We start from the raw sequence: 12,942 nt of genomic DNA, 5'->3' as shown, positions 1-12,942 counted from the left end.
ATATGTTCATCTGCAGTGTGTTGTGATTCTGTGTGTGTGTTTTCAGTGGATGTGAAGTGTGTATTCATGTTCGCCTCAGGGTCGAGTGTGGAGAGTCCGGCGTTCTTCAGCTCCGCTGCGTTTAAGACTCTTTCACCACAGACACACAAATTCATCAAATCACTGCTGCCGCTGAAGGAGGAGGAGAAAACCAGACGCACGCTGGAGGCACGACCACTGCTGGGACACCAGGTCACACACACACATACATATATATATATATATATATATATATACACACAAACACATAATAATAATTCTAATATTATCATTAGAAGGCTAATAATTCTGACTTCAACTGTATATATACATTACACATGCACACACACTCACACACACAGACATATTCACAGACACACACACACACATTCATATATATATATATATGTATATGTATGTATGTATACACATAAACACACTCATACAGACATACATACATACATATATACTCGCACACACACACACACACACATATATATATATACTCACACACATCAGACACACACTATAAAACACAACACATAAACATACAAATCAACTCACAGACACTAAAACACAACATACACATCCATGTACACACACACACACACACACACACACCCAAGTTCACACGCACACTCTTATTCACGCACACTCTTACCCACACACTCAGTACAATGTGTGTCTCATCCCACGCTTCACCAGCTCAGTTCAGTCATTCTGGTTTTTATGTGCATTGCTTGTGTTTTTCCCTAAAGTTATTTTTACTTTGTTCCCAGCATGCCTCAGTCTCTCATCTTCATTTATTCAGCCACTGGTTTATTTACACTGACATGTGCGTTAGACTCAACCTGTTAACCAGAGGAAGAAGTTTACAGTCCGCTATTTATTTACACATGTGAAACAGCTAAATTAATTAGCTGTCCCAAGCTACTCTTTTCCATGCAAAAAATAACAATTATTATTATTTTTTTTTAATATATTTTTATATAAATTTTTATTACTTTTAATATATATATATATATTTTTTTTTATTTATATTTATTTATTTATATTTATTTATTTAAATTTTTTTGTTATTTTATTTATTTTTATTTATATATTTATTTATTTTTTTATATATATATTTTTATTTTGTATTTTAATTTATTTTATTTGTTTATTTTATTTGTTTTTATTTATATATTTATTTTATTTATTTATTTTTATTTATTTGAATTTATATATTTATTTTTATTTATTTTTATTTTTGCTTATTTTTATTTATTTTAATTATTAATTTTTATTTATTTATATATTTATTTTTATTTGTTTATTTATTTTAATTTATTTAGATTTATATATTTTTTTATTTTATTTATTTACTTTTATTTAAAATTTGTTTATTTATATTTATATATTTATTTTTATTTGTTTTTTATTTATTTATATTTATTTATATTTATACTTTTATTTTTATTTGTTTTTTATTTATTTATATTTATATATTTGTTTTTATTAGTTTTTTATTTATTTATATTTATTTATTTGTTTTTTATTTATTTATATTTATACATTTATTTTTATTAGTTTTTTATTTATTTATATTTATATATTTATTTTTATTTGTTTTTAATTTATTTATATTTATATATTTATTTTTATTTGTTTTTAATTAATTTATATTTATTTATATTTATATATTTATTTTTTCTTTATTTATTTTATTTTTTTCTTTATTTTATTTTTCTTTATTTTTATTTTTTTAAGTACCAGTCTTATGTTAGTATTACTAAGGAACTAGCATTCTTAAAGTTTTTATTAATACTATTAATTACCATTTGTTTTTAAATTTCTTTTTTTTTATTTTACTTATGTGATGTCATTTTACTTTTTACATATTAATACTCAAGTTAGATTTTACAGTTTTACTTTAGTTTTGTGTTTGTTTTCAGGGTTTCTTTTCATTTCATTTTGGGTATTTGTTATGTGCATTTATAATTTATATTTGTGCATTTTAATAATTCTGTTTAAATATTTATATTTTGATTTCATTCTTTTTTTTTCAATTTTAGGTCCATTTATTGCATGAACCTTAAATTAGCCCTGCACATACTTTGAGTAATATTATTTTTATTTATTTCAAGTATTATGTTAAATTGTCATCTAATTTTCAGCTATTTTATGGTTATGACTTTTAACAAATACTTCTTTTTACATTTAATTCAGTTTGAGTTGTAGTTTTTATTTCTAGTTAAAAACATTAGCACCTTTTAAATATGAAATCTATAGTTTATGAAATGTAGTATTTAGTTGCAAGTAGAATATAAATAGTTTTAACTTTAATCTGCAATAATACTCTTAGTTTATAAATATATATATAAATCAAACAGTAGATTTGTGCACTCTCCACACACACACACTGCATGAAAAAGAGCAGCTTTGACATAGTACAAACTGTCTGATTTTAAAAGAACAAATTAGCATGGACTGTTCCTTGATCAGTGGCTGCAGTGCATGTGTGCTAATGTGTATGTGTGTAACTCCTGCATGCTGCGTGTGTGAAGTGTGTATTTGTGGCTGATTGCAGAGCATGCGCGTGTGTTTGTCGGGCCCCAGACCCAGGGCTCAGAGCGAGGGCCGCAGCGCCAGTGACATCATCATCAGCGGCTCGGCCAATCACAGCACTGATCTCACGCACACACTGCCACACACTGCTGTAAGTCAACACACACACATAACCAGTCTGACCTGGACAAACTAGCTATGCAGTTAAAACTGTCCATTACCAGTAAATTGGTCTAACATCATGAACAGCATAGATCCTTGTGTTTTTTTCTGCCGTCATATATTAAGAAGTTTAAATATGTATTATAATATCTATATATACAGTGCATCTGGAAAGTATTGATAGCGCTTCACTTTTTCCACATTTTTATGTTACAGTCTTATTCCAAAATGGATTAAATTCATTGATTTCCTCAACATTCTACACACAATCCCCCATAATGACAATGTGAACAAAGAGTTTTTGAAATTGTTGCAAATTTATTAAAAATAAAAGAGCTGAAAAATCACATGTACATCAGTATTCACAGCCTTAGGCGTGAATCTGTTTCCACTGATAATTCTTGAGATGTTTCAGCAGCTTCATTGGAGTTCACCTGTGGTCAATTCAGCTGATGTGAAAGGGCATACACCTGTCTATATAAGGCCTCAGGGTTGACAGTGCATGTCAAAGCACAAACCAAGCATGAAGACAAAGGAATTGTCTGTAGACCTCCGAGACAGGATTGTCTCGAGGCACAAGGCTGGGGAAGGTTACAGGAACATCTCTGCTGCTCTGACAGTTCCAATGAGCACAGTGGCCTCCATCATCTATAAGTGGAAGATGTTTGGACCTCAAGGACTCTTCCTAGAGCTGGCCGACCATCTAAGCTAAGGGGAGAAGGGCCTTAGTCAGGGTCTGAAGGACTCTCAGACCATCTGAAGGACTCTCAGACCATCAGAAACTAAACTCTCTCGTCTGATGAGACTAAAACTGAACTCTTTGGAGTGAATGCCAGGCGTTAAGTTAGGAGAAAACCAGGCAGCACTCATCACCAGACTAATACCATCCCTACAGTGAAGCATGGTGGTGGCAGAATCATGCTGTGGGGATGTTTTTCAGCAGCAGGAACTGGAAGACTAGTCAGTGTTGAGGGAAAGATGAATGCAGCAATGTACAGAGACATCCTGAATGAAAACCTGCTTCAGAGTGCTTTTGACCTGGGGCGACGGTTCATCTTCCAGCAGGACAATGACCCAAAGCACACGGCCAAAATATCAATGGAGTGGCTTCACGACAACTCGGTGAATGTCCTTGAGTGGCCCAGCCAGAGCCCAGACCTAAATCTTATTGAACATCTCTGGAGAGATCTGAAAATGACTGTACACCGTCGCTTCCCATCCAACCTGATAGAGCTTGAGAGGTACTGCAAAGAGGAATGGGCAAAAATTCCCAGAGACAGGTGTGCCAAGCTGGTGGCATCATATTCAGAAAGACTTGAGGCTGTAATCACTGCCAAAGGTGCATCAACAAAGTATTGAGCAAAGGCTGCCAATACTGATGTACAAGTGATTTTACAGCTTTTTTATTTTTAATTAATTTGCAACAATTTCAAAAACTCTTTTTTCCACATTGTCATTATGGGGATTGTGTGTAGAATGTTGAGGAAATCAATTAATTTAATCCATTGTGGAGTAAGGCTGTAACATCAACAAATGTGGAAAAAGTGAAGCACTGTGAATACTTTATGGATGAGGTGACCAAACTCGGTCCTGGAGGGCCAGTGTCCTACATAGTTTAGCTCCAACTTTTTACAACACACCTGTCTGGAAGTATCTAGCTTGATTAGCTGCTTCAGGTGTGTTTAATTGGGGTTGGAACTAAAATATGCAGGACACCGGCCCTCCAGGACCGAGTTTAGACACCCCTGGTATACTGTATGTGTGTGTGTCATGTACAGTACTGCAAAAGTATTTGGTTTGTTTACTTTTCTATACCTCATCTTTCCTTAATTACTGCAGTTTAGTCTTGACAGCATCCTGCATTTGCAATATCTTGAAGTTAGCTTGAATATAGCAAATGTAGTCAAACTCAATCAAACTCAAATGTACCGAATATGAAATGATCGCCTTGTCTGTTACAAGAAAGAAAGAGTTTCAAATTGCTTTGATGCTCATTTTTATGTGTCAAATATTCATTATCACCATATCAGAATCAAATTGATCATTTTTATATACAAATATTTCATACAGATGTCCAGGAAGGTTGAATTTCTGCATTTTATCCGTTCAAAACAGTTATCATCATCATTGTCTTCATCATCACAGCATCGTTTACATCATAACTGCATGATCCCCACAGCTTGTGTTTAACTCACTGACCCCAATACATCACACAATTACTGTTAATACAGTTCACATACACTTGTTGTCTACACTGGATAACTGATATAGAGTAAAATAGTGGTCCCCGATCTTTTTTTTATCACTTCAGACCAGTTAACGCTTGAAAATTTTACCGTAGCCCAGGGAAGTTGGGCGGTGTGGTTCTACATAGATTCCTAGGCAACCATCAATGTTTTCTCAGAGATTAACAAGCTGACAAAACATTGCAGTAACTCTGATACAAGTTTTATTCATGTAGAAAATGACAAAGCACTGCAGTGTTTGGGTGTTCTGTGTTTGTTTGAGATAATTAGTCTACCGAAATGTGTAAATTCCATACAAAGTATCAAGCTGATTGGTCAATTCTTGTCACGTGACTCACGGTGTGCTCGCAGCATTCTGGAAGATTTTTTCTAGGTGCGCCTAAAAGGTATGTGCGCGTCGCTCCCAATATGTGCACGCAAGATGCGCACCTCTATTGGAAATAACGAACTTGTGCGAAAAAATGACTCGATATGTGAACGGACCCTAAAGCCGCCATTATTTGTGATCTCCAGTAGTTGCACAGACATGCTGGATTCACCTGATTTGTTGACAAACGGATTCGTTGGTTGCAGATCTATTCCTTGGGAGTTCGTGGGTCCTTAATGGGCCTTTTCCCTTACACAAAGCAACTTTCCAAAGACGTTTGTTTCTTACTCATTTTGCTGCTTGTGGGTTAAATTTGGCCGCTCAAATGACCGAGATGTAAGCGAGAGAACACAGTCATTTTTCAAAATCAAAGATTGTTCAAAATAAAAGATCGTTCAGACTTGGATTTGATTTCTTGTGCAGCCTGGTACCAATTGATCCACGGACTGATGGTTGGGGACCACTGGAGTAAAACATTTGATAGATCCAGATATTTTACATTTGACATTCTAGGTTTTAAACTTTAAAGTCTGCGTAAACCGAAAGGTTCTACAAATTTTTATTTCAGTATGATCACATATTTAAAAGTGAAACTGAATATCGAATAGGAGGTGGTGTTTTATTATAATCTGTTTTATCTTTTATTCTCAGCAAACTAATGGTTGAATAACTTTTAGAATGGGCGTGGAGTGCTGAGTGCAGTGGGAAGGGTGGGTGTGGCCGGCAGAGCAGGGGGAAAAAGAGGGGAGCAAACAACTGTTGTCAGTTGGCTCACAAAATCAGACACAAACCGTAAGGAGACGCATAATTTTATAGTTTACAAAGTTACAGAGTACAGCAGGTCTCTTGCCCTGTCTATTTCTAGCAGTAGCCCTGTCAGTAATTTGGCGGATTTTGAACATGTGCAAACTCAGCAGCACAGATATAGGCGATGTGTCTGAATGGTAACGAATTCAACTGGTAAAAGACAAAGTCTGCCATTCACCAATTCTCGTACAGCTCTCCTGACAAAAATGCTTGCTGCAAACCAAGAGCTTTGCTGTATCAGCCCGGACAGCATCACGGGGAAAAACATGCAACAAACCCGAAAGATCATGTAGGGAAACACATAAGACCTTTTATGAACGGCTAAATACTGCTTGCCATGCATGGACGCCGTCTTACCTAGTCATTGGGTCTCATAGCTTTGCAGATCTGCCTTCAGAAAGCACATGCTCTCATGAATAATTAAGAAGCAGGTTCTTTTCATAGTATAAGAAATCTCTGCTATGAATAATAATGAGAAACCAACGTGTCATCACTCCACTAGCAGATTCACGTTACGTCACTGATTTTGATTCCGCCCCAAAAAATGTTTAAACCCGGAGGATGAAATTAGCTGACAAAAGCTCAAAATTATCCAGTTTTCCTCACAATTAAAGCTAACAGGTGCTAATGTTGTCTTAACTGATGCTTAACACATACAAATCTGTTAATATCTCAAAAAGTACTCCAGGGTGTCCTGAACCTACCAAAACAAACTGTTTTTTTTCCAGTGGACTATACATATATGATATGAGGTTATATATAAATACATGAATACTTAAGTCTATTTAACTGAATGTATTTTATTTACATTACAACGTCGATGCTCTAAAAGGAACCTTATAAAATTGAAAATAGCAACATAAACCTATCACAGGAAGTTAGTCGTTGGCTGAAAAACACTAGCTGTGCATATAGCCCATTAAATGGGTTTTTTGGAAACTCTGACAAGTTAGTTATCCAGTCAAGACGCAATGTTGTAAACACATAGACTGAATAAAATAAGCAGAAGATATGCTTTAAAATTTCACAAGGGGCAGTAGAGCACTTCCTAATCACTGCATTGCTGTTGTTTGTCTGTTTGTTCATTGTTGATTTGTCCAGGATTCAGAGGAGGATGATCCAGGCATTGATTCAGCCTTCACCCGTTCCAATATTCCAGCCCTCGGCTCTCTGGAGCTCCAAAACTTCAAGCCTTACATCCCGGAGGAATTTGCCAATTTTGAGATCTACAATGCAAGCCTCGAGACCCAAGAAGGAGCTTTATGTGCACGCAGTGAATTGACCTCCGGGATTGGGATGTTATCGGGGACTCGGGCTGCAGAAAAGGAAGTTTCCCGTAGTCCCACCGCCAGCAGCTGCACGAGTGGCTACTTCTCCCATAGTGCCTCAAACGCTACTCTATCTGACGTGCTCTTCAGTGGTAGTGATAGTTGTGACCAGCTCAGCATTAGAGAAACCACAGATTCTCAGGAGCATGGAAAAGGGTGCCATCCTTCCAAAGTGCCTCTGGATTTTGTCCAGCTCAGATTATTCCCTCCCAACCATATTCCCATTACTTGACTGACCGGGATTGTTCCCCTTCACCTCCTCGTAGAAGTATCCTGAGCGTCAGTCAGGAATTCACAGACTTTAAAGGTGCAGATGATGGTGTAGAAGAGGATGAACTTGGTAACTTTGGCTGTAAAGCAGAATCAGCTCCTCAAGATAAAATGCAAGACAAGAATTCTCCTTCCAAGTGTCGTCTTCATAATGGAAAAGACAAGGATTCTGTACCTCATGTGCAACCGGAAGCAAATCGAGAGATTGAGTCCTTTGAGGATCCAGAACTCTTTAAAGGTGCAGATGATGGTCCAGAAGAGGATGATCTTGGTAACTTTGACTGCAAGGCAGAATCAGTTCCTCAAGCTAAATTGCAAGACAAGAGTTCTCTCTCGCAGCGTCATCTTCAAAATGGGAAGCAGTTCTCTGGGGATTCTGTACCTCATGCGCAACCAGAAGCAACTCAAGAGATTGAGTCCTTTGAGGATCCAGAACTCATAGAGGACTCCAGTGAGGATGAAAATGCACCGGTTCCTCAGTTGCCTGACTGGATGGCCCCTGGGGAGCAGGTTTGGGTGGGCAAACAGAGCGGGATGGTGCATTATGTTGGAGGGGTGGAGTTTGCCAAAGGCATCTGGGTTGGAGTGGAATTGGACCTTGCTGTAGGTAGGCAAACTCTTTTGTTGCACTTAAGGCTGAAAATGTAAGAAAGTCAAAGTTATTAGCCCTCCTGTGAACTTCTCGTAACGATTTTTCATTTTTCCGAAGGTAAACACAATGGTACGGTCAAAGGAAGGGTGTACTTCCGATGTGCCACAGGTCATGGAGTCTTCGTAAAACCATCTCGTTTGACTCGAGAACCTCCGTCCATTGACACCGAACCTCAACATGTGTTCCAGTAGGGGCTGGACAATGACCCAATTGTTGGAACAATGTAAAAAAAATTGACTCAACCTAAAATTGTAAGGCAACTTGCTGCACAATTTGTGTTGAGTTGACTCAACTTTTAACCCAAGTGCAGCACTTGATTCTATTTAAATTGAGTAAACTCAAAAAAGCTTGGCAGCACATTGCCTTTAAGTTATCAGTTGAGTCAACTTTTTTCTTTTCTTTTTACAGTGTAGACCAGGGTTGCCCAAACTCAGTCCTGGAGGCCCTTGCACTTCCTTCAACACAGCTGCCTGGAAGTTTCTAGTATACCTAGAAAGAGCTTGATTAGCCAGTTCAGGTGTGTTTAATTGGAGGTGGAACTAAACTTTGCTGAACAGCGGCCCTCCAGGACCGAGTTTGGGCTCCCCTGGTGTAGACGATCTCTTCAACACCAGCACCAGCAAACGCCTGGACAAACATGAGTGCTAACAGAATCCATCCTTCTGGTTTGTTTGTCAACATCAGAGACTTGCTGATACCCTTCGTTCTGTGGCAATAAACCCTACCTGTGTGTGTGTTGTGTTGAAGTTCTAGATCAATTTCAGTATCGTCTTTGAATGTCTCGAGTTGCACAGTTGCACAAACACATTTTATATATATCAAGTTAGCTTTGATATAGCTGAAATACTAACTTCAGTTTTGGTTTATTTACCACTTTTTATATGACTAAATGCATTCATTAATTGATGACGCCTAACACTAGTATACTTTGAGTGAGCTTGAGATTTGGATGTCTGTTCTAGGTAAGAATGTACTACTGTTTATGACCTTTATGCGTGATTATATCAGGTATTACCAAAGACATAGCCTTTCCAACCTGCTGTGCAAACGTACTTCTGTGTTTTATGCTTGTGTATTTTAATATTTGTTCGACCGATTTAATGCAAATATGCTAAGTGCCATATTTCTGGTTGGAAGGCCACATGCCCATCTGTCGATTTTTCAAAGTTTTAATGGTATTTTGATTGGACGGCAAGCCTGTTGCTCATACCTTGTTGTGTAATTGGCTTGTTGAGTACTGTAACTGTTGAAGGACTGCCAATATTTCTCTTTACAGAGCTGTCTGAACGCTTGCACTGGAGTAACTTATCCTGGATGCACATTAAGTTACGTAACGCACGAACATTGACGCATTCTCAAATACTGATCTGACGCTTCTCAGGAGGTTGACAGAAGATGTCACCTAATGCGGAGAGCACCTTGTTTTCTTTATCGACTGGTCTACTTCATATATCAGAAGTATATAGACCAGAAATGCCCTTAAGTACTGACACAAGCCCTGTTCATGAACGGGACCTTTTTAGATAGTTGACTTCTAGGTTCACCCGCCTAATATTGAGCTTTTACATCCATGTGTATTTGACTGTCGAGTAAGATTTTATTAGTTTGTGCTACTAAAGCCAATATTAATGTTTCTTATAGGTATAAATGGGAGACGGGCAATATCGGGGGAATGGGACATAGCCTGAATAATACTAGTGTATTTAGTGCCATGACCAGTGCTGTTATTATTGCTCTGTTTTTTACCTGACCCACTGTGGATCTTTTGCTGTCATCGGCGATGGTAAAATAAAAAAACCCAAGACCTTACTTAAAAGAAAACAAAGCTGCTCTCCTTGACAAGGAGCTGTACATAAAATGTATGAACATAGTATTTACGATCTTATAAGATGTACAGAATTGTATTTATATTGTATCTCTGCAGATGTTGGTACAAATATGTTGTAGAATACAGAACGTTTATAAACATTTGTTTTTTTGTGTATTGTTTGTGTGAACTGTTATTGAGTTCTGCTTGCAAATTACTGCTTGATGAAGCTTGGAAACCCTTCCAAATCTTTTGTTTTGAATCATTGTATAGAGCACATATCAAATTGGTAAATTTACATAATTTCAGTAAACAGGGCTTTGTTACATTATTAAAGCTGATTTTTACTTCTGCGTCAAGCGCATGGTCTGGTAGAGCCATCGCACTGACGCGAAGCCATCACTGTGGCCGACGCTGATGTGCTCCTCTCCAAAAATGTAACTACACGCCGCAACGACCCATAGCACAAGCTCTGTGATTGGTCAGCTTGGTAGCGGTGACGAGTGTGAGTGGTGCTGAGAGCCGCAAGCCAGATGGAGCGATTGATAACAAGTGTCGAGTCCTGTGAAAGTGCTGCAAATGGAAACTTTTGTATTGTTTACCTTATGAATAAAGTTGTAGCACGTCCGCCGGTTCCCGCATCTGAATGAGCGAGTTTGAGCTACTTGTAGATTAAGGTAGCGTTCAGAAAAAACCAAACACCCATGAAGAAACTCGACACAGAGGAACATGAAAACCTACTGCCACCTAGCGGATCAGAAGGGTTGTTGCAGAGCAACACGAACAGCGCACAGAAGTATAAATGCATGACTACGCGCAAGGCAGGCACTGAGTCACGCTGATCACTCGACGCAGAAACTAGCCTTAACTATTTTTAAATGTTTTGACAATTCAATAATTCTCCACTAGGGGGTGTTCACTTATTTGTGTTCACTCATGTTGCCCCTAGTGACGAATCACTGAACATGTTTCATTTGTTTTACGTAATCTTGGATCAGTTTTACTATTTTGGAGATATTTTTGTTTGTACAAAACCCTGTTTAGCAGAACCCACCAAGGAACCAACAATATATAAGCCTTCAAAACTAATAAAACTATGCATATTATGCAGACATTTAATATTTAATGATATTAGGCAATAAGCTAAGTGCATTAATAGGTTGTGTTAAATTCAAAGGTCGCTATATGTTTGGAAAAGACCACCTAATGCATGTTTTATTGCATTTACACAGTTTTGACCACTAGATGTCTCTAACATTTGGTGTTTCAAAAATTGAATGATTTTGTGAAGAAACTACAGTGTAAAACATCTGTTAATGAGCAATTTGCATATTATTTTGTGTTTCTCAAGTGTTTATTTGTGGTGGTGGATTGCATTATGGGATGTTGATCTCTGCTCTGTCCACTTTTGATGTTGAAAATTCAACTCTACAGTTTAACAATATAAGAAATAATACAGAGAAAATTAAAGGGCACCTATGGTGCAAAATCTACTTTTCAAGCAGTTTAGACAGAAATGTGTGTAAGTAGAGTGTATAGAGCGTCATATTGGGGTGATATAAACACACACAGTCCTTTTTTTTCAATTTAACAACATAAAAACGCTGGACCAATTGGAGCGGTTTTTAGATCAACTTGACGTAGGAGTGCGGTCCCCCCGTCCACCAATATTGATTGACAGGCGCGTCATCATATCCTCAGTTTGTTGATTCACGTCCGCCATTTTCAGCGTGAGTCGAAGCGATATCACTAAAGGAACACGCTAGCTCGGTTTTTAGATGCAAGGCTCATTGGGCTCAACACAAGATCAGCATTCATCACATGATCGCTGTAATCGGAATTATTGTTTGTAACTTGTTTGTAAGTAGGTTTGCAAACTAGTCCTTTTCATTGCGTCTATCTTAAACTTCAGCTGTTTGCATTTCTCGAGGTCACAGAAGCTCCCTGTGAGTGTGATCTTAACTAGGTGCAGCTGAAAGTGCAAGCGCCTTTGCCTCATGTGAGTGTCGCTCCATTGGAAATAAAATAATGAACTTGCCTGCAGGTTGCACAACAGAAGCGCCGCTCGGCGACGTGCAGTGCCATGCATTTTAGAATTCTAAACATAGGTTTCTATTAGGGTACACACAACAGAGCTTCAAGACGGCGGCTGTCCAGCCACGATTCGGGACACTTCATGTTTCTGCCGTGCCACAGAGCTCCATCTGAATAGTTTCATTTTAAATGACATGCGAATGTCTGTGTCTGGTGTTCCGTGTCGCGGCTCTAAGCAGGTCATCTGGTGCCTCAGTCAAAGTTAATTCAGTGTGCATGGTTTTTAGTGTCAGTGTACACGCTCGGAACTTGAAACTAGCACACAGTTGGCTGTAAATCTATACAAAGACACAAATGATTGTGTACTCTCTGCTTGGTTTGTGTCCGAGGCGTACATGTATGACTGAATGCTGATCCCCTCACTCATGTTGCTTCTCTCTGTCTGCCTGTCTGTTGCAAACACAGAGCGTGTGAGCTCTTGGCTCCGCCCCTTGTTACATTGGGCGGGATTTTGAAACTAATTTTGATATGAAGCAACAGACCTCTAAAACAGCGAGCTGTGGACACGCCCCCAACATGACACATTATAACACATTATAATCGAAAAATCTGAATTGTGTTTTGAACTGAACCTAAACTGGCACACTCAGAAGAACCATAATATTATTAATAAATCATAAAAAAGGGGTAAACTGCCCTTTAAG

The 12,942-nt window shown here is 37.9% G+C and overlaps 1 protein-coding gene across 1 annotated transcript in view; it reads left to right on the top strand.

Moving 5' to 3' along the window:
* The window catches only part of kif13a (kinesin family member 13A), a 121,763-nt gene extending 111,398 nt beyond the window's left edge, over window positions 1–10,365 (top strand). Inside the window, 5 exon segments of the mRNA XM_056476084.1 lie at window positions 80–231; window positions 2,588–2,716; window positions 7,249–7,642; window positions 7,645–8,352; window positions 8,455–10,365. Coding sequence (XP_056332059.1) covers window positions 80–231; window positions 2,588–2,716; window positions 7,249–7,642; window positions 7,645–8,352; window positions 8,455–8,588 — 1,517 coding nt within the window. The 3' untranslated portion in view covers window positions 8,589–10,365.
* The last annotated feature ends 2,577 nt before the right edge of the window (window positions 10,366–12,942 follow it).

Source organism: Danio aesculapii, chromosome 16, assembly GCF_903798145.1.
Source record: "Danio aesculapii chromosome 16, fDanAes4.1, whole genome shotgun sequence".
Classification (NCBI taxonomy): domain Eukaryota; kingdom Metazoa; phylum Chordata; class Actinopteri; order Cypriniformes; family Danionidae; genus Danio; species Danio aesculapii.
The sequence above is the reverse complement of the archived record's forward strand: the minus strand, read 5'-3'. Positions and strand labels throughout refer to the sequence as shown.